At 31.9% G+C, this 27,904-nt stretch overlaps 1 protein-coding gene, 1 non-coding gene and 1 pseudogene across 3 annotated transcripts; 1 reads left to right on the top strand and 2 right to left on the bottom strand.

Annotated features, from left to right (window-relative positions):
- The first annotated feature begins 12,275 nt into the window (after positions 1–12,275).
- LOC148761679 (small nucleolar RNA R71) lies at positions 12,276–12,381 on the top strand. The gene has a single exon (XR_016027661.1). It is a non-coding gene; the product is annotated as a small nucleolar RNA R71 (small nucleolar RNA).
- Positions 12,382–18,795: 6,414 nt separating this feature from the next.
- Positions 18,796–23,239, bottom strand: LOC148761680 (kinesin-like protein KIN-14Q; annotated as a pseudogene). Its single transcript, XR_016027485.1, has 14 exons — positions 23,092–23,239; positions 22,879–22,944; positions 22,213–22,791; positions 21,951–22,123; positions 21,634–21,863; positions 21,462–21,538; positions 21,275–21,374; positions 21,066–21,164; positions 20,831–21,007; positions 20,440–20,725; positions 19,822–19,983; positions 19,510–19,725; positions 19,377–19,414; positions 18,796–19,190 (listed from the first exon to the last, which is right to left on the bottom strand). The product of XR_016027485.1 is annotated as a kinesin-like protein KIN-14Q (transcript).
- A 543-nt stretch (positions 23,240–23,782) lies between these two features.
- Positions 23,783–27,685, bottom strand: LOC148761681 (receptor-like protein 6). Its single transcript, XM_088808237.1, has one exon. The coding sequence runs from the start codon at positions 27,587–27,589 to the stop codon at positions 23,783–23,785; it is 3,807 nt and encodes a 1,268-aa protein (XP_088664363.1). The 5' UTR covers positions 27,590–27,685.
- Positions 27,686–27,904: the final 219 nt, after the last annotated feature.

The following is a 27,904-nucleotide window of genomic DNA, read 5'->3' on the forward strand; positions in this document are numbered from 1 at the left end:
TAGAATGAGTTGCATATTCCTACAGTGTTGATATATCACTTACTTGCTATACTTTGGGGTTGGAAATCTTGATTAATAATTTTGAAGGTTTTACTCTGAAACTGATGGAGATTTGTTACGATTGATCCAGAGATTTCTCTCCCTCAAGACCAAGTAAACACGTCAACTCCTGTCAAGTCATGTTAGCGTGTTAGTTTGGGGTTGAAACTTTAATCAGCATATGTAATATATAAAGTGCGTAAGGACCGGGGCCAATTGACGTGATCTGTCCCAACTCCCAATTCATTAGCAGAAATCTTGACCAAGACATTGAACAGAGCTTATCTTGGTCCATCCATTGCCAAAGACGATCAGCTCTATGGACATATACGTCCTCATTGTCACAACTCCCAAAATTAGTATTCCTATAAGTCAATCAAGTCTTTCAAAGGTTAATTTATAAATCTGTGTGTATTGGTTTTACTCCATTTGTGGGGCTGTGAAGAATATGCAGTCCGTTCTGGGCAGTTTGATTTCCTTTTTCTGATGTTTTGTTTTCTTCGATGAAGTCCATGTACTATGTGTCTCCATTTTTCATCAATAAGTTCCTTCTACTCAAAAAAAAATTATTTATTCAAAAAAGACACATTAAAACTAGCAAGGGATTTACAATTTCTACCCAAACCCCTAAAATTATCAAATTTTAAAAAATAAAAGAAAATAAGGTTTTAAAAAATTTCCCTTGATCGTGCAATTAAAGGAAGACTTTATTTTTTTTTTTCCTTTTACGGTTGAAGAGAAGCAAAAACCTTAGATTAAGAAAAATGTTTCAGTAGCGAAATTAATAGAATAAGAAGGAATAAATTTTCTTTTTCCATTTTATGTTGAACCCAATTAAGTCCTATCACCATTATTAATGAGAAGAAACATGATGGTGCTCTTTAGAAGTCGGAATAAGGAAGGGTGTAGGAAATTGCTATAGAAGATCACTATAGGTGTTTAAGTGACATTATCTGTCCCATTATTATGGTAAGAATATTGACTAAAACTTAATGTTCTAATGTGGTTAAAACATTAACTGAGTATAGCATGTGACAAGTGGAATTCCAAGTATTATAGCAAGGTTATATAGGTTGTGTGATAATTAAATAGACATGTGACAATAGTCTACCTCCACTTGTACATGAAATTAAATTTAATATTATGATCTTATACCTGAAGAAAAAAAAAGTTATGACATGTTAACTGAAAATTCCTAACAAAATTAAAAGTTTTATTTTTGTATGATTTACAAATCGAGACAATCAATTTATGACATGTTAAGCTAGTTAGTTTTATTCATTGGTTTTTAATATTGGATTATAATTGTAATGTCATAAACAAAAAGATGATTGTAAATTTACAGCTGGGTTTTTGTTAGACGTCACTAGATCTTACATGCAGGGGCGAAGCCTCCTTTACTTTTGGAAATTTTAAAATTTTTTTATATATTTCTTTAACGGCCCCTTTAAAATAATTTTTTATTTAATAATTAATACAAATAAAGAATAACAAATTGATTTCACATGCCTCAATTTTAAAGTTTTTTTCTCAATTTATATATTTTTTTTCATTTCTATTATATTTACTCATGTTTTAAATTTCTATAAATTTTCTTCTTTAAATTTTTACGAACCATCAACCGTATTTTTTTCTCTTTTGTTATGTTATATGTGGATTCTATCTTCTACTTGCCATGTTTTGTTTTTTGTTTTATGGATTTTATTTTTTATGATTTTAATTTTTAAAAATTAATAAATTATTATGTAATTTTTAAATATAAGTTGTAATGTTGCACTGTTACTTAAAATTTCATCAATGTATTATTTTTTTATTAATCCTGATTATATAAAAGGAAATTATCTTGAATATATCTTTTTTATATGTTTTACATTTTATATTTAGTTGAAAGGAAATTATCTTGAATATATAGCTTTTAAATAATCTTGATCATATAAGAGGAAATTATCAATCTTGTATATTATATTTAACTATTATATTTTATGTATTATAGTTTTATATTTAGTATTATAAAATTAAATAAGAATATTGGAAGTTGACTACATTAATTTTTTTTCCAACTTTGATTAAAGTATTGAGTAAGTTGAAAACAATTAACAAATTCTTTAAAGGAAAGGATACAAATTGTCCAAATGATTCTCTTACACTTGAGCCACAAAACCTCAATGCTTCAACTCATGAACAAGAGCATTATGAATCAAAACATCAAAGACTCAATCTTAAAGGAATGGATATTTTTCAATACATAATTAATAATTGATGAATTTGAATCTAAGAAATATGGTCGATCACAACTTTCAGACTATTGTACGTTTTTTTTCTTGATTTACATATTATATAAAATTAATTTTTATTATCAATCTTTTGATTGTTGGTTAAATTCAACATATTAGTTTTTTAAATTTTTAACCTTGATTTTTTTATTTTTAGCCCCCTCAACAAAAGTTGATTAGCTTTGCCCCTGCTTATATGCCAATAAAGTCTATGTATATGCCAAATGGTGAATGAAATATATATCAGACAGTTAGTCTCCAGACCTCATCATAGATGCCACTAAAGTCATTTTGTTGATTGAGAAATTTGTAGTAAATTAATTACAAGGAGGACCTGCTACATTTCAATTATGTGACATCCTTATTAATGTGGAAACTTAAGTACCAAACACTGCACTTCTCGAACGGCACTGTAACTCCAAACGTACACTAAGAGATTAACAAATTAGCTAGTAATTAAGCTACATTGTTTTATAGATATTCACACCGATGACTTAATTATGGACTTTTCAATATATATATGTTTGTAATGGTGGTGATTAAACTTTGGTGTCTCGGATATATATCTTTCACATCATAATATACTTTTGGATTTAGAATTTATTTAAATATAGCTTGATTAATACTTTTTTTATCTGCTACTTGCTTAACCTTGATAAAACACATAATGAACAATCATTTTAAAGTCATGGGTGAAAGTGAGACTAAGGCAGAGGTTAATGTCATACCTGCTTCCTCCTAAATATCTAGTGTTCCTTCCAAATCTCTAAATAGTTTTGTATAGTCTTAGCAATAAAAGCTTCTCTAAATAGCTTCGTATGGTGTTGTTCAATTTTCTAATCACGCAAGTGTACATATCGCAAAAATAATATAGAGATGAGTAGAGTGTCGATCGCACAGAGAATTGAATTAATCCTTATTGTTAACTATTAAAATTAATACACCTAATTTTATCTAAACAATTAAAATTAAAAAGGAAAATTTAAATTAATACACTAAAAACTAAAACTAATATATCAGCAAATTTTACTTCTAGTGATTAACAGACCTAAGATTATGATATCACTCAATACTTTATCTGATTATTGCCTCTCTCTCTTAACTTAGCTTAATGGATTAAATTGCTAACCTAGAGTCCTAAATTATTTACAAGTCTCTGTCAAGTTTCTCATAAAAATACTTTTCCCAATTAATTTATTATATCTCTATGGAAATTATATTGAAAAAAAATTCATTAAGTTTGTGCTCTAATTTTGGCTACGTATAGCTTATAAGTGTATGTCTACCCTATATGCAAATCAAATCACCTAATCAACTAAGTGCATTTGATCATACACTATTGTATTCAAGGTCTACCTAAATCTCCTTCGTCAAGATTTAACTTAGGTTTCCAATTCAATCTAATTGGTGATCAGGCAATTAAAAGCATTAAAAATAGAATAAAATAAATAACTTAAATCTATCAAACATACGTAAAAGAAAGATAAATAATTTAAACTATATATTGAGTTTAATCATAATCTTCGATAAAATGTTTACTTCCCCATCAAGTCACATATTATCATCACATAAAATCTAAACATTAAAAACAAAACCAGAAAAATAAGATAATAAAAGAAAATATAGAAAAACTCAAGAATTGTGTTCTTGATCTCTAAATCTCCTTGAATCCTACAAATTCTTCTTAACTTCAATGACTCAGTAGCTTGACTCTTAGATGTTAATCTGGTGTCTGCTTTAAGTCCTCCGAAAGGTTATTTTTATAGGCTTTGAAGTTAGGTCAAGTTGGGTGAAGAAAGAAGTCAATTTCAGCTGGGATTTCCTCATCAGACTATGTAAGTTGCAGTCTTGCCTAATTAATTAACAAAAATCATAATTGCTCTAAGACTACTATAGTATGTCAATTTTGATAAGACTTTTGAATACCTTACAGGCCGAACTGGGCAAAATGGTAAACATCAAAGTTGTAACCTTTTCTCTTATCTTTCCAATGGTCTAAGAATCGATTCATTTAAAGCCCTATAGAGAAAGTTATAGCCAAAATACCAAAACATCTGCATTAAAAGTCTGCACCTTGAAATTGCTCTCCTTCTTTTACTAAAATTCTTCTTTCAAACACCTATAAAAGCACAAATAAATCAATAACAACCTAATCTTAACCACATTAATATCAAATTAATTATAAAATTAATCAAAATTAGATTGACTCACCTAAAATAATTAATTTAAAATAATTAAATAAAACTTACTAATTTCTATGCATTACTATGAAAACTAAAACAAATTATTATCAAAATTAAGCCCAAATAACTCTATATCATAAAGTTATCACACCCCTAAACTTAAGATTTTGTTAGTCTTCGAGCAAAACATATTAATGAACCTAACTTTCGAAAATCAAATTCAATTAATGAAAACTAAAATAAATAGTCACTACTACTACTATTACTATTACTACTAAAGATAAAGTACACCAACTCAATGATTGTCATGACCCGGAACTCCCCATCGGACCCGTGACAACCGCCGCGAGGCCTCGACAGACATTCTTCACCCCGAATGTCGATTGAAACCCCGCAAGGCTTAGCATCAACTTCCGCATCTCCCCGGTGAGCAACAGTTATTAAATCTCGCATTTCAAAAAAATCATAAGTCATTTTTAAATAAGAACAATAAAATATTATTTTCTGGCTCACAGGGGTATTTTCATAATTTATCGTCAAAAATCTCAAAACTTATTAAAAATGTAGTAGGTAAGCATAAAATATATATTTAATGATTTAAAAACAATTAAGTATCTAAAACGTTCATTTGAAAGCAAATTGTTGACAACTAGTACTATTCAAAAATAATAAATAAAATATTCAATTTTCTCATAAAATAAATTTTTATAGAAATATTCGTAAATAATTTTTCGCACATGAAAGTAAAGTAAAAATTGTATGAATAGAAATACAGATAACCAAAATATAAGTTTTGATCTGCAATGACACGTGGGCTCCAATTGACCAAGAGGATGTAAGACTGTGAACTCTTACTTTCTATAATGCAGTTTCGAGCTTAATTTTCGTCTTACTCGACTATCTACAAATTGTCCTGAGCCTGAAAATTGTATAGGAAGAAGGGGTGAGATTTTATAATCCCAGTGAGTAAACAGATACCATCTAAAGGATCTAAAGCCGAGTAAATGGAGACAATTAAAATAAGTCATCATACTGTAATTTCATTACTTTTCAGTTCATTTCAACCAAATAAAATCAATCCATATAAATCGAGTAATCAACTTGGCTTATGAATTTCTTAAAACTTTGGCTCGTGCCAAAACTCATACTCGGTGATACCTTGCGCAGGGCATCTAACCGAGTCCGCCAAGGCTGTTAAAATTTTGTATACACTTAAAATATATTTTAGTTTGAGAAAAATACAGCCGTTCCTTGACGTTGGCTGAGTTCCTCTTCACGTGGTGGTTTACCGTGAAGTGAACCCTAAGCTTTACCCCAGGAGATACCCTACGCGCCTCTCCGTTCGAGGTAATAATATAATGGAGTTTACCTGCCCCTCTAATAGGCTGGTCCACGGAACCCCCTCTGCAGTAAATAATTAATATATAATCCACCAATCAATAAAATTCATTCTAGCATGACATGGCAATTTATCGTAATGTAGCCTCTCAAGGCTGAATACACAATATAAATAATTCTAACACCAAAATCAGTTTAGCCATTCATGCTCATTTATTTTCATAAGCCATTCAATTCAAAACCATAAATTTGCAACACAAACTGGCAATCTCCAATTACTCTATTTTCAAAACCAATATTCAAGTTTTCAAAAAATTTATAAAATCATTTTATAAAATCACAATTTCTCTTAAAACATAACAATTTACCATTTAAACCCATTTTTCATAAAATTACACAGTTGTATAAAACTACTCTAGATAACTAAGACGATAATAAGTTCACTCACAGTATTAGGAGTAGAAATACTCCTATCTTCCACCCTCGGGTGCAGTCTCTTACCCGAAACAATTGACTCACCACCTATCCATAATCCATGATACAAAATTCAATAAATTGTGTCAATTTATCATAAATTATTTTAGGCTCTTATCCATGCGTATGCACTAGATAGGATTTGAAATGTCTAGACAATCGCTTAATTGCGATGTCCGACCTAACTCGCCTATACACGGTGTAAATTCCTAAAATCCCCAATTCGACTCCAATTCCATCCATTTCAATTTCAATTATCCAATTATATCCACAATACCTTAATGACTGTGAATTTAGTCCAATTTATCAGTCCAGACTATAAATTACGCATTTACCCCTAGTGGGTAAAAATTTCAATTTATTGCACCGAAAATTCCCATTTAATTTCCAACCTCATAATTCATTATTTTTCCACCCAATTCTCTTAAAATAAAGTAAACCTCATCCTCACATACCATTGGCTAGATTCGGCCTAGAGAAATTCATGGAGAAGATAAATATTTTTCTTGTTGTTTTACTCATAAACATGCTAAACTAACACTAAACACTAACATAGCTCAAAATCAAATTTATCTAACAACTTTCTCTCTCTAAACCCATATGACCAGAATTGAAATCATCCTCAAATCACATGATTCAACCATGAAAAATGATGGGAAATGCATGGGAAAGGTAAAGCACAAGACAAATTTAAGAAATGTTACCTTTTTTTCACTTGATTTTTGAATTTCCACCTATTTTTCCTTTAAATTTCTTAGCTAGGGTTTTATTTTCTCCTTTCTCTCTCTTGTTTCTTGCTTGGCCGAATGTTGAAGAAGAAGAATGGGTGGGCTGATTTTTTTTATGCCTTTTTATTGTTTAATGAAATAATATTATTTTATTCATATTTTAAATATTTTATTAATTCATTTTTTTTTCTAGCCATCCACTTGTCCTACTTTTTCCACCATGCATTCCCTTTGACTTATCCAAGTCTTAAGTGAAATTTCCAGAATTTTCCAAAGTTTTGGTGGAGTAAATTTTTCAAAATTACACTTTTGCCCCCGAACTTTTCAAAAATTACATTTTTACCTCAAAAATTGAAAATTTGCCATAATGCATAATTTTCACTCCTCATACTCATTTCACACTCCAAATAATTAAATTTGATCAAAATCCTTTCAAATATTAAATTTTTGATTTTGGGTGGCAAAATTACCATTTTACCCTTTTACTCCAAATTATACCGAAATTAAAAATTTTCACTTCTAAACCTCAAATCTTACTCCAATAAGTCAAATGGAGCCAAAAATCTTTTCTAAAAATTCCCATTTTGTCCTCAGGTGGCAAATGACCATTTTACCCCTAGATAGCGAAAATTTCGATTTGGCTCCAAATTAATCCTCGAACTCCGAATTACCATATTAAACCATTTTGGGACTTTAAAATTCTTAATTTCATCGTGAATTCTCTATTTGATCTAGTTCGAGGCTTAAATCAACTTTGTTGTACGTCTAGGTATAATACCGACTTTTGTAAATTTTTTTTGTTTTTGGGACTCTCTTAGCATGCAAACATGCTATCCATCACATGTATGTCATGACAATTATTTTTATAGAGTCGAGCTTGTCATCTTCTCCCCCACTTGGATCAACCATATGATCCTTCTTCTTGACTGATTTCGACATCCGGCTAAATATTAATATTTTAAAAATTTTATCTTGTCTCCTTGGTACCTGAAATACCTTATTATGCCTCACTTGACTTCTGAATTAGCTTTTATCTCACAAATTCTCCTTTGATAAAATTATTATTATTTTATTGTTATTTTCTCACTTACGAAATATTTTATCCTAAACTACTCTTTTCGTCTTTTATCACTTTTAAACATTTTAATTGACCTCAATTTGCATTTGATCAACTTTATTTATCACTATATCAAAGTATGGGGTATTTCAATGATTCTCCTTAATTTCCTCAAAAGTATGTCTATTAATCATTATTATGAGGAAAAATATAGGCCTCATTCAAATTCATGTTTCAATTATAATGCAAGCACATTCTCGAATGGATTTCTGTGTGGTGTGTATAATCTTGTACCAAGAATATCATGATATCCGAAAGAGTTTATGCCAACATAAATTTCAAATTAGTATTAGAACTCCATATGTTTACTTTTCATCTCTCTCTCCACTAATGTTGACCAATACAAAGCTAGGGATCAATAGGACTTTATAAAGTTTGTAATATACGGTTAGGGTCAAGATATGATAAAGGATATTAATGTGGCTCAAATCACCCTACGCACATAATTGTTCTAGGACCTATATATAGAGCTCTATTTTCTTTCTCCAAGTACACCTTTTCTTCCACATTTGAACTTTTCTTTCATTCAACACAATTTTTTTTTTCACAATTTCACACCCCCAAACTTATTTTCTTTGTATTGTAGGTAGTGGGGTTATATTTCATATTTTGAACTCTTTTTCTTTTTCTTTTTTTTTTCACATCAATATCACTTTTCCACCTTTTTAAACATTTAGCTCGATCTATATTTACTAAAACAATAAACATGCTTAGGGGTGAGGATTGCAAAATTGAAAAATTAATTTTAAAGCTAGGCTCAATATTATGTAGTTAAACAAAGAAAAGGGAAATTAGGCTCAAATGGGGTATACTAGGGATAAAAATTTAACAAGGTTGGCTTTTCAGGCTCAAACGGTCTAAAGATGGCCTAAATCATCTCCCTAACTAAGCACTGCCTTAAGATTTCACCTTGAGAGAAAATTAAGCCAATTCTAGAATTCATGATATAATCTAAAATCTACATCAACATAAACCTTTTCTAGATATTCACAATAATTCAAAGTAAAAGATATAGTGCTCAAAATTGTGAAAATTACATCCTAACAATGATACTTAATAACAAAATTTAGCATGAATCCAAACAAAAACCTTATTTACCAAAGGCTAAAAATTCAAGACAACTAGTTATCATCATTGGATAAAAAAAATCATTGAAAAAAAATTGGCACAACTTTACTCTAGATTCCTAAAATTTAAACAAAAAATAAATTCCTTTACCAACTAATCCTAAATTATTTATAAATACGCATGCAAATAAAATTAGATCTCAAACTTTCACAGAATATTGACCTCCAGAAAAATAAATTCACCCCCCCAAACTTAAACTAAACATTGTCCTCAATGTTAGAAAAAATAAAAGAAAGGTAGAGAATACTCATTTGATGATTGGATGAATTTTTGAGAAGCTTTAATCCTCCTCCTTATTGTTATCATCTTCATTCTCACTTTTTAGGAGGAATTTTTTTACTACAAAAAGAAAATAAATAAAGATTAATGTAGAAATAAATAAATAAAAATAACTAAAAATAAAATAAATAAAAAAGGGTTTTTTTTTTTTTGGGTAATGGGTTGGCAACAATTTGAGGGGGATGATGAGGTAGTTGGTAAATGGGTAATGGGTAGATGGGTAGGTGGGCTAGTACAAATAAGAAAAAGGAATTGGGTTCGGTTACTGGGCTGCCCAGTGTTGGCAGCCCAATGGAGGGTGGTGGGTAATTGGCAGCCCATTTCAGAGGGGGGGACTGTGGCCTATACCATGTAGGAGCTGCAGCCCACATCCAAATGACCCTTTTTTTTTTTTTTTTTAAAGGAGTAGCGGCTTCAAGCTTGGTGAGCCACGGCTCACGTTGTTTGAAGCTCGTAAAGCCACAGCTTACCACCTTTTTTTTAATTTCATTTTTTCATTTTTTTGAAAATTTTTTGAAATATATTTTTGACATGAAAATTTTTTTTTGAAAAACTTTTTTGAAATATATTCTTTTCTTGAAAATTTTTTTGAATTTTTTTTAAAACAATTTTTTTGAATTTTTTTACATGAACTTGCCCAAATAAAAGAGAGTGCTAATAATTTAATAATTAAATAAATAAAAATTAAAAATGAAGAAAATAAAAGAAAATAAGTTAGAGTGCTTGGGTTGCCCCCTAAGAAGCGTTTTTTTATAGTCACTAGCTCGACTATGGTACCTCCTTTGCACTACTTTATATGGCTCGAGATTTTCTTTGTTGACCTTGACTGCTCCGGTAAGTCCATTATAAATCTCGATAACATCATAAGGATGAATCTTTACCACCTTAAACTTGTTCCCCTAATATGGTCTAAGATTCCATGGCAAAAGATGGAGTTATGAATCAGAAAGTACTTCTCGTTGTTCAACCACAAAATCAAGATTACTAGAAAGTGGTGGTGGTTTTGTCTCAAGAATTGGCGCCTGCTCCGTTGAAGGTGGTGGAATAGGCTTACCTTTACCCTTATTGACTAAATTCACTTTATAACAATTATCTATATTGGGATACTAAGTTGCACACTGAGTTACATTGAACAAATTAAATACCGCTTCCTCATCTCTAACTCTAAAAGTTATTTTGTCATTATTCACATCAATAATTGCTCTAATTGTAGCTAAGAATGGTCTTCCCAAAATAAGAGGAATTTCAACATCATCTTCAATCTCGAGCACAATGAAGTCTATCGGAATGTGTAAATGCCCAACTTTAAGTAAAAGATCCTCTATAATCCCAATTGGGTGCCTAATTGTTCTATTTGCTAATTACAAGGTAACTGTAGTAGGTTGTATCTCTTGAAATCCAAGTTTTCTAGCAATAAACAAAGGCATTATTGAAACACTAGCACCTAAATCACACAAAGTTTTAGAAAATTTTAAAACTACTAATAGTACAAGGAATAGAAAAACTCCCTGGATCTTTAAGCTTTGGTGGAAGCTTATTTTAGATTATAGCACTGCACTCTTCAGTAAGTGCAACTGTCTCAAACTCTTCCAATTTCCTTTTTTTGGTCAGGATGTCTTTCAAGAATTTAAGATAACTTGGCATTTGTTCTAAAGTTTTAGCAAAAGGAATATTAATGTGCAATTTTTTAAATACTTTAAGAAATCTCTAGAATTGTTGTCAAGTTTTTGCTTTTGAAAATGATGAGGAAAAGGTGGTGGAGGTGTGGGAGTAGATTGTAATTTTTCTTTTGAATTTTCAGTAGATTTTTCAATCATAATATCTTTTTCAGCATCTTTTTCAATTTCTTTTCTCATCAGATTGAATTGAAATCTTAGGATTTAATGCTTGATTACTTACTTCTTTACGTACCTTTTTTCCATTGCGGAGAGTGATTGCCATACAATGTTCCTTACCTTCTCTTCTTGGGTTGGGTTCAATATCACTTGGTAAGGCACCATGAGGTCTAGTATTTAAAGCACTAGCAAGTTGGCCTACTTGTATCTCAAGATTTCTAATTGAAGCTGCTTGATTTTGAATGGAGGCATTAGTCATTATCATAAATGCATCAGTCTTTGTTATGAATGCATTAGTCTTTGTCATGAATGCATCAGTCTTTGTCATGAATTGCATGAACATATCCTCCATTGAAGGCTTTTTCTCTAGCATAGGGGCTTTAGATGGAAATCCAGGGGGAAAGTTTGACTTGGCCATTGATGAAGACTTTTGGTTGTTATTTCGTGAAAAATTAGGATGATTCCTCCAACCAGGATTATAAGTGTTGGAATAGGGATTGTTCTGTTGCCTATTTTCAATAAATTGACGAGACTTAAAATATGTAGGACAATTATCATTGGAATGTCCTTCCCCACAAAATTCACATGTCATAAAGGAGTTATAAACAACATTAACACTCAATTTATCTATTTTATTTACGAAAGAGGCCAATTGTGTAGAAATAGTATTTATCACATCGAATTCATGAATTCCAACAATTTTTCTTGTACCCAATCTTTTAGATGGCCATTAATAATTATTAGAAGCTATATCTTCAAGCAAATCATAAGCCTCATCAATGGATCTACTCATAAGTGCACCTCCAGCAGCAACATCAATGGTAGTTCTAAAAGGTCCCAACAAACCATTATAAAAAGTTTGAACTTTCAACCACTTAGGTAATCCATGGTGAGGACATCTTCTCATCAACTCTTTATTCCTCTCCCAAACCTCATATTATGATTCAGAATCAAGTTGCATGAAAGAAGTAATATCATTTTGCATCTTTGCTGACTTTACAAGTGGGAAGAATTTTGGTAAGAATTTTTAGCCAAATCATCCCAAGTATTAATGAAACCAGTAGAAGCAAAATTAACCAACTCTTTGCTTTATCTCTCAATGAAAAAGGGAAAAGTCTTAATCTTATGGCGTCATCAGTAACACCATTGGTCTTGAATGAATCGTAGATTTTCAAGAAATTTACAATATGAGCATTCGGATCATCATTAGGCAAACCCCCAAACTGAATAGCAGTCTGAATCATCTAAATGATTGATGGTTTCATTTCAAAATTGTTGGCTTGAATAGGAGGTCTTCAGATATTAGTGTGGAGATTGTAGTTGTGGGACTGCATAATCCCTCAAAGGCTTGGTCTCTTCCTTTTGTTGCTCAGCCATGGTTTTACTTGGAGTAGAAACTTTTTTATTTTTCCTCTGAAGTATTTGAAAAGTTTTTTTGAGTTCTTTATCAAAAGGAATAATTTTCAAATTTCAGACTCTTCGCATGCAACAACCAAAAGTACATGAAAAATTAAAGAAAAGAAAAGTCTAAATTAAAATTAAGAATGCTTAGTGTTAATATTAACAATAAGAATTAAAAATCAATTCCCCGGCAACGGCGCCAAAAAACTTGTTGTTCAATTTTCTATTCATGCAAATGTACGTATCGCAAAGATAATATAGAGATGAGTAGAGTGTCGATCTCATAGAGAATTGAATTAATCCTTATTGTTAACTACTAAAATTAATACACCTTAATTTTATCTAAACAATTAAAATTAAAAAGGAAAATTTAAATTAATACACTAAAAACTAAAACTAATATATCAACAAATTTTACTTTTAGTGATTAATAGACCTAAGATTATGATATCACTCATTACTTTATCTGATTATTGCCTCTCTTTCTTAACTTAGTTTAATGGATTAAGTTACTAACCTAGAGTCCTAAATTATTTATAAGTCTCTGTCGAGTTTCTCATAAAAATACCTTTCCCAATTAATTTATTATATCTCTATGGAAATTATATTGAAGAAAGATTCATTAAGTTTGTGCTCTAATTTTGGCTACGTATGGCTTATAGGTGTATGTCTACCCTATATGCAAATCAAATCATCTAATCAACTAAGTGCATTCGATCATACGCTATTCTATTCAAGGTCTATCTAAATCTCTTTCGTCAAAGTTTAACTTAGGTTTACAATTTAATCTAATTGGTGATCAGGAAATTAGAAGCATTAAGAACAGAATAAAATAAACAAAATCTTTCAAACACACATAAAAGAGAAATAAATAATTCAGATTATATATCGAGTTTAATCATAATCATAGATAAAATGTTTAGTTCCCCATCAAGTCACATATTATCATCAAATAAAATCTAAACATTAAAAACAAAATCAAGAAAACAAGAGAATAAAAGAAAATATAGAAAAACTCAAAAATTGTGTTCTTGATCTCCAAATCTCCTTGAATCTTGCAAATTCTTCTTAGATTCAATCACTTAGTAGCTTGACTCTCAGATGTCAATCTGGTGTTTCGTTCGTTCTGCTTTAAGTCCTTCGAAAAATTGTTTTTATGGGCTTTGAAGTTACGCCAAGTTGGGTAAAGAAAGAAGTCAATTTCAGCTGAGATTTCCTCATCAAATTATGTAAGTCACAGCCTTGCCTAATTAATTAACAAAAATCATAATTGCTCTAAGACTGCTACAGTGCGTCAACTTCAACAAAATTTTTGACTACCTTACAAGCTGAATTGGGTAAAGTGGTAAACATAAAAGTATAGCTTTTTCTTTAATCTTTCCAATGGTCTAAGATTTATGACAGCCATACTAAAATGAGCAGTCTACAAAACACGCTGAGACAAAATTTCAAGCAAATGACAGCCATAGATTTATGATCACTTTTCGTTATTAATTTATAAAGATTTTTCAAGCACGGAAAAACTCAAAGTCCATAAGCATTAACTAGTAAAAAGATATAAGCCAAAAAAGTTCAAAGTTTCTGCTTGTTTTTCTCTTTAAACCTAACAGTGAACTACTAAGAATGCATTTAAGAGAACAAAAACGAAAGTTAAACAATTGAAGAGAAAAATATAAACCACAACTTTATAAAATCCCTAATTAGTATTATAAGAAGCCCTAATCTAAACTTGAACTAAATAAATCATGCTCAAAATAAAAAGAAATTGAGAGGACAAAGAGCAAATACCTAAATCAGGATTATATGAACCGCTGAAGCTTACACAATAAAAACTCTATTGAATATTTGTTTAAAACTCTCAAAATTCAAATTCGTAAAAACTTACTTGTCTCAAAAAATGAACAAAGAGAGAAGAAGAGAATCGAAGAATTGAGAAAAAACAAAAAAAAAATAAAAAGAGATTTACTTGTCTAAGAAAAAATTTGAGTAAAAAAGTCGAAAAAAAATTGGTGAGAAGTTAAGTAGGAGAAAAAAGTTGAAGTAAGAGCAAAGAGTTACAAGAGTGAAAAAGAGAGAGCAGAACTGTAAACTATTTTTCAGGCACTTTTAATAAATCTATTTTAATTTTTGACAAAGGGCTTAGGTTATCTTGACAAAATGGTCTTTCTTTATTTCGTGGGCTTCTTCTTGTTTTTTTTTTTTTTCTCACAAATCTGTTTTAATTTGCTTTTAAGACAAATATATTTTAATTTAGTTCAAGTGATTACATATTAAATAGTGCAGCCAAATGAAAATATATAAATGTTATGTGAGGAATTAGTTGTATTAAAATAATTGCAGTTAAAATTTTGCACTAAAAGATAAAAAATGTTGTAGTGGGCGTTGAAGATTCAATTACTCAAAGACTTGTTACGGTATAGAATAAGACACTTGTTGGACTCAAAAGTCTTGAGCAAGGATCACATTTTGTTGCTTTCAGAAATCTGAATTGAAGGAAGAAAGAGGAAAAGTTAGAGAAATGAGAGTAGAACTTCCGCCATCTTTCCTACAATCTTGGGGTTGAATGAGCAGAGCATTCCTTGAGTGTTTATCAGCAATTGAGGACTTTAAATTTTTCCTTTTTCTTTGCAAACTTTAACGCAGCACTTGAGTGTTCATCAGGCATCCTATAACGCAGCACTTGAACCACTTACCTCTGCCTTATACCTTACAGCAACAAATTTAGCTTGCTTTTGGGACTTAAATTAATGTTAAGAATTTCCATTATGAATGCCAAGATTTTCTGAGCCACAAGTTGATCAATAATTATGTCTGTTAGTGATATATGGTTAGAGACCAATAAAATTTCCCTTGAACATCCAACAAAAGCAAAAAGACTTTATTTTTTGTTAGAAAGGGAGGGAAAGATAATAAGCAGAGGGAAAAACAAAAAAGGAAAACATTTGAAACAATTTATTTTTGGTACAAAATAAAGAATTACAATTGCGAGAATAAGGATTCAAACCTTGTTCTTCAACTTGTAATGTTTACAAAGCCCATCACTTGTGCATAGAACAATAGTCCATGTATGTATTGATCTCTTTAAATTTTATATCTCAAATTTTAAAATTATAAATTTGTCATTAACTATGAAATTAATTTTAATATTTATGATTTTATACATGAAAAAAAAAAAAAGAGTTATAACACGTTCACCGAAAATTCCTAAGAATATCAAAAGTCTTTTGTTCTTTGCAATTTTTTTTTGTATGATTCACAAATCTAGACAATCAATCTATACTTGTATAGAGTTAAGGTTTTTCACCCATTTTAATTTATCAAGGAAGAGAGAGATCCTAGTAGATTGAATCTCAATAATTAATCTGATTAATATTGTTTCTGCTATCAAATCATATATTAAATATCAAGTACATTTTTTAATTTTAAATTCCAGTTATAATAGATCTTAGATTAATATTTTTTTTCTGAAAATTATGCAATTTTATTGCTCATTATCAAAGTAAATTAACTTTAGATTTTGTAATTACAATAAAATGAAAATAACAACAAAATAACCCCACCTATGCACTTAATCCAGAGTTTGGGAATATCTAGGTGCTATATATGCCAATAAAGTCTATGTCCATGCCGAATATGTGATGTGTATTTAATGGTGAATGTTGAATAAATATAAAATAGTTAGCCTTAGGACTTTACATGCCAATAAAGTCTATGTATATGCCGAAAATGAGACGTGTATTTAATGGTGAATGTTGAATATATATCAAACGGTTAGGCTCTGGACATTACATGCCAATAAAGTCTATGTATATGCAGAAAACGTGACTTGTATTTAATAGTGAATGTTGAATATATATCAAATAGTTAGACTTTGGACCTTACATGCCAAGAAAGTATATGTATATGCCGAAAATGTGACGTGTATTAAAATGGTGAATGTTGAATATATATCACACAGTTAGTTTCTGGACCTTACATGACAATAAAGTCTATGTATATGTCGAAAATATGACGTGTATTGAACGGTGAATGTTGAATATATATCAAACACTTAGCCTCTGGACCTTACATGACAATAAAGTCTATGTATATGCCGAAAATGTGATGTGTATTGAAGGGTGAATGTTGAATATATATCAAGTAGTTAGCCTCTAGACCTTACACACCAATAAAGTATATGTATATGCTAAAAATTTGACGTGTATTTAATGGTGAATGTTGAATATATATCAAACAGTTAGTCTCTGAACTGCTGATAAAGTCTATGTATATGTCAAAAATGTGATGTGTATTTAATGGTGAATGTTGAATATATATCAAACAGTTAGCCTCTGAACCTTACTTGCCATGAAAGTTTATATATATACAAAAAATGTGACGTGTATTAAATGATGAATGTTAAATATATATCAAATGCCATTAAAGTCATTTTGTTGATTGAGAAATCTATACTAAATTAATTACGTGAAAAAGTTGAGTACTTTATTAACGTGGAAAAGTTATGTGATATACTTAATAATATACTTCAATTATGTGACATATTTAACAATGTGGAAAAGTTGAGTACCAAACATTTAGGTTGCTGCCAATTTAGCTTTGTTTTAATTAGAAATTCTGATTTTCATAGCTTTTCACATCATAATATACTTTTGCATTTAAGCAAGGTGGCTCAATAACCTTAAGGTGTAAAGTGAAATATTTAAATGAAGGCTTTTTTATTGAAATTAAGAAAAAAATTTTATTCTTCTGGTTTTTCTAGATACAAAATTTCTAATTATATTTTTATAATCAAGTTCTTCTAACAAATCTTTTTCAATTGATAATATAGTCAATCCATTTAATACATTGGTGATCTTAAATAAACTTTTATTAATTTTAATTTAAAAAAAATTTCTCTTGGAGCAACAGTTACTGGAATTGTTAACATTATCCTAAAAGTAATATATGCATTTGGAAAAAAATTAAGTCTTCTTATATGTATGTCGATTGGATTGTTCCATTAGTATAATTTCTTTTAAAATTTCTAAAAATAAATTTAAACTATCAGTATCAGAATAATTGTTATATTTTAAAGAACCTTTAAGATTAATTCAAGATTAAGACAATATTCTTTCAAACTATTATCGTCTAATGACTTCAACCTTTTACCATTAAATAGAAAATCCAAAATACCTTCATATAGCTTAAATTGATCAAATTTACTTTAAAGTGAAAAAATTACTTGATCTAATATATATAAGAAGTAATCAATTCTAAATGATTCTTTAAGACATCTTGCTATTTCATTATCAACATTGTCATCAAATTGCTTTTTTTTACAAATGATACGTGTATTACGAAATTTAGGTTCTATGTTCATTTTAAATATAATTTCTTTAGAAGAAATCATAGCGGATGTAAATCCATCTTCTTTATATTTTTCAAAAAAAAAAAAACTTTTAAATAGGAGAAATAGTTGAGAATTAATAACATTTACGAATTGAGAAGTGATAAAAAATTGAGATTTATTAAGCATATAATTAGAGGAGTGAAAGAATGTGTCATTTTATTAATTATTTTTTACTTTTACATATTTTTAATGAGAAATTAATAAGAATGTGGAAGTGAGAGAAAATAAGTATTTTTTAGCTATGAGAGAATTGATAAATGTTTTATTAATTATCTTAATTTTTATATATTTTTAATATAATTAATTATATTATAATTATTATAAAATTATGGAACCTTTTAAAATTTGAGACTGAAAGCCCTTACTTGGATGGAAAGACCGAGCTTGAATTTAGAATTTATTTGGATTTCGTTCGGTTGATACTTTTATTATTTACTATTTGCTTAACTTAATAAAACTTATAAGGAACAATGAATTTAAAGTCAAGGGTGAAAGGGAGACCAAGGCAGAGGTTAACGTCTAAATATATGTTCCTTCCAAATCTCTAAATAGTTTTGCATGGTCTTAACAATGATAAAGTCGTTTTAATTATATCCAGGTGGTGCTGAACTGTGATAAGGGCTAAACCCTTTCTCAATCACACTTTCCCTGCCTTTGTATTACCTTTTTATAGTGTTTTACAAGGTTAATTAAAGGCGTTAAACAAAGAAGTAAAAGTTGGAGTCTGATTCAACTAGGACTTTGATTTCTCCACCTTTTAGGACCAGAAGAGAATTGTCATTGGTGACATCAAATTGATAAATTAGGCTTAAGAAATGTTGCCAATAAGTTGCTGGTTGTACCATCTGTTTGCATCTCAGAAGTTTTGAGCAGTCCATTTGCTTCTTTACCGGACCCAACTCTATCCCTGTCACTCCACTTGCAAAATTCAGAGAGCATAGGGTCTCACCAAGGTCATTCTCCTGAGGACTGATTTCTACAAACATGAGTGTCTTTGAATCTCCTCCTAACAAACATAAACCTAATTATCAGGCTTTTTTACTTCTATCTCTGTAGAAATCCTATGAAAGAAATAACAGAAGTTTGACCACAAAAGTAAACAATAAAATAAAGGAAATTTTAAACTGACTTGTTTTTATATCTTTTAATGTCAGTAATTTCCCTATAAGGGGGTATAAAGATAAAAATGTACCTAAAGAGTCTTGAAGCAGGTGTGTGAGCTTTGAATTCCTGCATGATTAAAGTACAGTTGAGTTGAAAACATATGAAACACTACTAATTTCTACATCCTTAAACTACTGATTACTTCTCTGTATTTTTATAACCTGAAAGGAATATGAGGGCTTTTAGTTGCAAGAGCAGATATGACATCACCGAGTGCAGACAAGGATCTGTTAATATTTTGAGTTTCCTTGAGTCTTTCCCCATGCACTTCTGTTTTTGCTACTCGTTCACTTCCAGGTAGGTCCACCAACCATAGCTTGCTCTTTGTGCATTCCCCATTCAACAAATTCTCTCCCTTAACCATCACACAATGTATGCTGCATCAAGAGTGATCCATAAGCTGGCATTTAGCAGTGTTTAAACACATTTTGAGTGATGAGTACTGAATTTAAAATCAACTGTGACAGACAGACCAGTGGGATCTACTGCTATGCTCATTGGCATTGGTTGAGCCAACAGCCCTTGCATTGCTGCCAGTCTGTAGGACTTCCGAGACCTCATTCATGTTGTTTACATGTGCTTCAGCGAGCCCTGGGACATGATGCATTCCTTCACCCACTTGCCTTATTTCAAGCCTACAAGTAGCCACATCAATGTGAAAGATTTAGCTATTTGAAAATTTATAAGAACAGCTGTCCTTGGTAGCAGTCATTATATCATAGTCATCAGAGAGTAAAAGGAAAAATGTTGGGACAATCATTTATCAATGCTGAAGTCTCAGTCAGCAAAAGTTGCAAAGCCACTGAATTTAGCTAGGGACAAGCACATAATTTTATTAGTTTATGATTGAGTGTTCATCGAAAATTCTTCCTCTAACACCTGAAATAAATCCAAAAAGAAAATTCTGCACTCAAAACACTTTAGCATGAGGATAACTAAAATGGATTGATACTATTTGGACACAGTTAATCTCTTATCAGGATGAATTAGCAACAAAATGACGAATGAAACTCATCTAACAAAAGTTGGCATAACCATTCTGGAAAAGAAAAAAATGTCAAAGAAAAAAGGCCAAAACAAAATTACCCCACCCTTTTGGCACCGAGCCTTGCTGAGAACCTGAAACCAGTAAATCTCTTATCTGTTCATTGTATACTTCTAGGACACTGACTGATATCTCATATCGATATAACTTCTGCGGCTCATTAATTATGCAAAACAATTCCTCAAGAGTCCTAAAATTTACTCCACGGGCTTCTTTTGTACCCTCCATAGTAAAAGTTTTTCCTGTCCCTGTCTGTCCATAAGCAAAAATGCAGACATTGTAGCCATCTAGAAATGAGGTAGCAAATGGAGCCCTGTCTTGGAAAACATCAGCTAAACAAAACAAGCAACAGAAGTAAATTATTAAAAATATTCACTGAAAGGAGCGTTAGAAATATTTTGCAGTGAGACCAAAACAGCTACTAGAAATGGCATTACCTTGGTCTGCTTGAGGGCCCAAAACAGCATCAAACTTAAAGGTTTTCCTAGGAGCACCATTTGATAGTACAGTGAGTTCAGCATCTTTTGCATATTCAAAATCAACAGCCTCTGAAGCTCCTGCTGCTACTTCTTCAGAATTTAAGGGCCTACACCAGCAAAAGACTCTTATGTTTCCTGCAAGAAATGAAAATTTTAAGTCTCAAAATTTTCAACCTATTTCAGATTTTAATACGGAATATCTCTAGAACCTTGTTGTAGAGTTCTTTCCTTTCTTTGGCCCCTTTGAGAAATTTAATCTTGAGATCTTCATGCAAATCTGCTTGCTGGTTTACTTTTGGAAATATGATAATAGGATTATAAAATAGAATAAAGAAAATGGATTCATGAGGTGATTAAAAACTATAAAATATGATTAACTGTGCAGGCTAAATGCTAACTTACTTCTGGACAGAATTGAAGAGCCAATTTCACTGATATCATTGAAGCAATTATCATACATGGATAACTCCTCTGACAGCTTGATGTGTTCCATTTTCATTATCTGCAAATTGGAACTTCTTAAAATTTTGAAATTAAAGTTCTAGCTTTGTATTAATTGTAGATGCATCATTCAGTTCCAATTTTATACCTTCAATTTTCTGGTCATGTCCCTCAATGATGAGAACCATCTGCTCTTTTCTTTCACTTGTCCCTAAATTGCAAAGGCTATAAATGGATATAACAGCATTTATTCCATATGCAAACAAGTGTTAGGCAGTTACAGGTTAACAAAAGGGAAAAAGAAAAAAAAAAGTTCATACGTAATGAGCCAACATGCATTGATTTGCGCATAAGCTCATTTTGGAGCTCCTGTAAAGATTTGCACGCTTCTTGACACTTTTTACTCTTAAGTTGGTTCTCCCTCTTAAGCCCTTCAAAGGGCAACTATTTTTTCTGAAAAACAATAAATAAATGGTTTGCAGGGAACTATTTCCTATTAAGAATGTCGCAAACACTTCTGGCTTTTAACATGAGGTTTTTCCCATAGAACCTTAAATAAGTATGCCTACATTTTAAGTTTTAGACAATATCAATAAGCAGAGAAAACAGAACAGAGATAAGTATCCAACCTATAAACTTACTTGCAGGAGAATCTTTCCTTACAGTAATGCCACATACAATTGGACTCCTCATTAATCCTTCAAATCTAATGAGTAAGCCCCCACCGCTATCAACAAAAGTTTTAATGTTAGATATAACCAGAGGCTTGTTTGCACCTACCTGGCCATATATGTCTAGGCTGGACACAACCTACAATACATTCAATCAAACTTGATCAAATAACAATACTAATCATTTAGTGTAATGTAAATCAGAAGCATAAAATCTGGTTTTCTCACCTTCTCTGATTGTATAAATACATAGAATACTCTACTTCCAGGTGGACTGGTAGTGAAAACGATTTCTGCAAAATGCAGATCAATGTTGTAAAAACCAGGCTCCAATGATGAAAACTTGTATGAGAAGTCGCCAAATCGTGCTGTGTTGTACAATGAATTTCCCACTCCATCTCCAACCATAGTATCAGTCCTTATAACATCACCACCCACATAAAAAGACACCATCTAATTCCACTGCTCCATTTATGCACCCTGCATTGATGCTTATAACAGGAAGGTGTTCATGCTCCTTGTGTAGATAGTCTGCAGTTTCTGGTAAGGGAAGCAGCTCAAAGGAGGAGTCCAGGGACATTTCTTTGTTGAAGGTTTGGCACATGGTGGAGAACTTTACAGTGCGAGTTTTGTGCTTCACTTTAGTGTCAGATCCATCAATGCCATTCTCTAAAGAAAGCTGAATTGAACACCTATTTTTCTTCAAGAATTCAGGGGAATCTCCATAGTTTTTTACTGGAATATCAGGTGATCCAGTGCATATATCAAGGTCTGACGATGATAGAGAAAATCCCAACATGGACCGGCCTGAAACCGAACATAAATTCATTTACATCCTTACAACACTTGGATGCAAAAGCACAAACAAATCATCAATAAGCAAAGGGTGTTTACCATCAATTTCTCTAATTGGCGTACTAATTTCTTTTGAGCTTTGAGTTTGCCAGGGATCATCTATATCTAAATCAACAAAAACGAACCAAATTCAATTGAGAGATACATATAAGGAAGGAAAATTCCAACCCAATTTTGTTTTAATTGAGAGATACATGCAGCTAATATCGAATTAGAAGAAAAACAAAATTCTTCAAAAAGAAAAGAAATTACCAGAATTTGGTTGAGGGGAAGAATCTGAATCCAGCATAGACGGGTTTAGTGAAATAAATGAAGAGGGGAAAGTACTGATGGGTCGTTGGCAAGAAACGTGAGTGAGGAGAAGTGGGTCAGTCCACAGCGGCAAATTGATATCTCCCATGGCCAAAGAAAAGAAAGGAACTCTGTGATTTCAAATGACAAGTAATCAAAGAGCTTTGAGAATAAGAGAAAAAGAGAAATGCTTTTTGAATGAATCAATTAGGAAAAGAGAAAAGAGAAATGCACATCTTACGGGATTACCTAAAAATAGAGAAATTTAGCAAAAGATAAGCAAATCAAGGAGTGGCCATTCACTGCAAATGGTGCTAAATAATTGCTATGAAAAGACTAATACTAATCATATATAGTAAAAGATACAGGACTAAATATTATAATAATTAACATGAACTAAGTATTTAATTAGTGACCATGCAAAGATCAGATTAATTTGTAAAAATTTTGAAGCTGTGATATATATTTGTCTTTAAATAATATATATAAGCCAAAATTAACATATATATTGTTCCTAACCAAAATTAACATATTCTTTAACTGTGAAGTCAAACAGCTGAGCTTGATTTAATCAAAAGAAGCTATCAATAGCTAGATAAAAAGAGCAGTTGATGAACAAGAATTAACGTACCTGCAGTGTCATTGATGATTACTATCTCCTTGTCCGACTAGTGCGAGCATTCTTGTTTGACTTTTTTGGCTTTCGATTATGTCTGGCTTCAACCAAGCTCACAATCCATTGGGGTTTACCGGTGTGGAAAACAGCATATCCGATAGCCACTCCCAGCATAAATCCAGACATGTATCCGATTAACACAACTTTCCACCCAAATCTAATTTCAGATTGTGAGCCATCTTCTTTGTCTAAGTTAAAAGATGGTGGCTGTTGTGCTTCATTACTGTTGCAATCTCTAGAGAGTGGAAAACCGCATAATCCGTCATTCCCTTCATAGGAACTGTTCTCAAACGTATTGAATTGTTTGCCTTCAGGTATGCGTCCAATAAGTTCATTCTTGGAAAGGTTTAGAGAAGAAAGCATTGTCAAATTCAGCAATTGCTCTGGAATCTTTCCATCCAGCTTGTTTGAAGATAGGTCTAACCATTCAAGATTGATCAAATTTCCAAATGATGGTGGAATATGACCAATAAGGTAATTATGAGAAAGGTTAAGCCCAATGACCGAACTAAGCTTCCCAATAACTCTTGGAATCTCTCCTTGAAACTTGTTATTTGATAGATCAATGATCGTTAATGTTGTAAAAATTTTCATTAACTCAACCTCTTGCCCTTTTTCAATCAAATGAACAGAATAACTATAGAAGCCACCCATTCTCTTACCAGAACCCCCAATATACAGCATGTCATCTTTATTTTCTTTGACATTCCTCATAGCATTGAAATTTTCTATGTACCTGGTTGGCAACACTCCAGTAAAATTGTTGCTGGAGAGGTCAAAAATTTGCAACTTAGGAAAATAATGGGTATGCCTTTTGCCATTTATGGAACCGTGCATTTGATTTGATTGCAATACAAGAACTTTTAGCTCTTTGAGAGCTCCCAACCAATGAGGGAATGTATCATTGAACTTGTTGTTACCCAAATCTAGTACTTGTAAACTTCTACAATTAATGATGGATCGTGTTAAAGGCCCTTCCAATTGATTAGCATTCAAATTAAGATTCCCCAATTGACATCCCTTTGCAAATGTTGAAGGAATGGTTCCATGAAGTTTGTTCATCCCTAAATTCAAAATCCAAAGGCTTTTGCTTAATTTTCCAAAACATTGTGGAATAATTCCACTCAAATTGTTGTGAGACATGTCTAAAATTTCAAGATAACTCACATTGCATATGAGATCAGACATCTCTCCATTTAAATTGTTATTTGAGATCAAAAAAGCAGATGTTGTCAAAGGTGGAATTGGAAGATCTCCTTGAATCAAATTCGAACTTAGATCAAGGATTATGATATTCTTCCATGGAAGTTGGCCTACTTCTGTCATAGAGTTGTGAGATAGATTTAAGTACAACAAAGAGTCTTTCCCAACATCCCACATCCATCTAGGAATCTTGCCGTAAATTCTATTATTGGAAAGGTCTAACCACTCCAAAGCTTTTGAGCCTCTTAAAAATTGGGGGAATTGATTGACATTGCAAGATGACATATACAAAGATTGAAGATTAGGCAATGTATAATCAGCACTGGCATGATTAGAGTTGAAGTATAGATTGTTATTTGAAAGATCAAGGTATTGGAGATTTTGGACTTTCGAAAACAGGTCAGATTCTTCAATTCGACTAAGATTATTTGATGATAAATCAAGCGAAGTAAGGTTCACAAGTTGAGACATTGAAGATGGATCCAAACCTTGGAGTTTATTATTCTGTAAAAATATCTCTTCTAGTGATATGTGTTGAAATTGCTTGATATAACCACTGAGCTGGTTATGTTGGAGATTTATGGACTTTAATGAGGAAGTGGTATACAACCATGAAGGAAGTGTACCGTTGAGAAAATTAAAAGATAAGTCTAGATGGATTAGATTAGGAAAAGCAGTTACCTCATTTGGAATGGAACCTTCTAGTTGATTGTGAGAGATGTCCAACAATTTAAGTTGAGATAGGTTTGTGAGTAAGGATGGAATCTGTCCTCCAACATAATTCCCCAATGATCTCAGCATTATTCTTGAAATGTTACATGCTTCGAGATGCAATTCCTCCAAGGAAACTAGGTTACGAATTAAGTTAAGTGAACCTGGACATAGAGGAGCCCCTGATAAAGACAAATACTTCAAAGATCGTAGATTGCAGATGGGATTAGGCAATGCTCCAGAGAGATTTGTAAACCTTAGATCCAAATGTTCTAATGAAACTAAATTGCCAATGGAATTAGGCAATGCTCCAGAGAGGGACGTCTGATGTAGATCCAAATATTCCAATGAAACTAAGTTGCCAATGGAATTAGGCAATGCTCCAGAGAGGGACGTGTCACTTAGATCCAAATGTTTCAATGAAACTAAATTGCCAATGGAATTAGGCAATGCTCCAGAGAGCGACATGTAACGTAGATCCAAATATTCCAATGAAACTAAGTTGCCAATGGAATTAGGCAATGCTCCAGAGAGCGACATGTAACTTAGATCCAAATATTCCAATGAAACTAAGTTGCCAATGGAATTAGGCAATGCTCCAGAGAGGGACGTTTCACTTAGATCCAAATCTTTCAATGAAACTAAATTGCCAATGGAATTAGGCAATGCTCCAGAGAGCGACATGTAACGTAGATCCAAATATTCCAATGAAACGAAGTTGCCAATGGAATTAGGCAATGCTCCAGAGAGGGACGTGCCACTTAGATCCAAATCTTTCAATGAAACTAAATTGCCAAAGGAATTAGGCAATGCTCCAGAGAGGGATGTGTCACTTAGATCCAAATCTTTCAATGAAACTAAATTGCCAATGGAATTAGGCAATGCTCCAGAGAGATTTGTAAGACTTAGATCTAATAGCTCAAAATGGTTGCTCTGGTTGAAGTTTGGAAGATAGATTTTGAGTTCCTGGTTGTATCCTAAATTGAGCAACTTGAGGTTTGGCAGGAGAAAAATGTTTTCTGGGAATTTTCCTTGCAAATCACAATCTTCAAGACTAAGAGAGCTTAAAGAAGAAGATATATCCATCAAGACATTAGGATTAATAGAAGACATGTTGATTCTATCAAGAAACAGTTGTCTCACCTCTGTTAGGTTCTGAACAAGCCCTGCCAAAGTACGTTCGTCTAGTGCTTGAGGATAATTCCAAGAGAGATCAAGTGAAACCAACTTTGACAAGTGGGAGATTTGCAGTGGAATTTGTCCTGCAAAGACTGACCCCGTGAGGTTGAGTTGCATTAGACTTGTAAACTGAGCAAACTCAGATGACATCTTGGAACCGTTAAAATCATTATATGCGAGGTTAAGGTTCTGCAGGTGTGGAAGATGGAAAAGACTGCTGTTGGAAGGAATGACACCATATAACCAACTGCAACTCAAGTCAAGGCCAATCACATGGCCTGTTATATTGTCACAAGTGACTCCATCCCATGAGCAGCAATCAGTCCCTTCCTTCCACGAATCAGTCTTGGGATAAGATGGGGTGCTAGTATCTTTGCATTCCCCAGAAGCAGTTTGTTTGATGGAAAAGGAGCTTTTAAATTTCATCAAAGCGGAAGCCTCGTTGTGAGAGCATAGGGGTGTTGTTGAAGGGGCAAATGAAGAGGATGAAAGAGTAGGCTGAGAACTCAAGCAAAACAACAGAAGACAGAGAAGCTGATAGAAGATTAGTAAGCAGCCCATGTTTGTGATTATGGTTATGAGAAGAGAAACATGCAGTATACTTATAAGCTGCCGAGTCAAACCCGAGTCTTGCAAAGCTATAAGGATGCCAAAGTGTTTGTTGAGCAAGACATAAACAGAGGGGTCCATCCATTGCCAAAGATAAAAAGCTGTATGGACATATATATGTTGTCATTGTTACTTTATGAATCTCGTGTATTGCTTTTATTCTATATATGTGGGGCAGTGAAAATAATGCAGAGGAGGGGACTAATACAACACATTTGGCATTGAAATTATTTATTCAAATAGAAAATCATTAAAACTAACAAGGGAGTTACATTTTCCACCCAAACCCCTAAAATTATCAAATTAAAAAAAATAGAAGAAACAAACATTAATATTCTTAGAATCACTACTCTCTCTTTTCTCCGTTATTGGTAGTGCTATAATTAATTGATAATG

This window comes from Theobroma cacao, chromosome 7 (genome assembly GCF_053813885.1).
Source record: "Theobroma cacao isolate CCN51 chromosome 7, ASM5381388v1, whole genome shotgun sequence".
In the NCBI taxonomy this organism is placed as follows: domain Eukaryota; kingdom Viridiplantae; phylum Streptophyta; class Magnoliopsida; order Malvales; family Malvaceae; genus Theobroma; species Theobroma cacao.

Bases quoted from the DNA above. Each gene is read 5' to 3' on its own strand.
- LOC148761681 (XM_088808237.1), bottom strand. From the start codon at position 27,589: ATGGACCCCTCTGTTTATGTCTTGCTCAACAAACACTTTGGCATCCTT.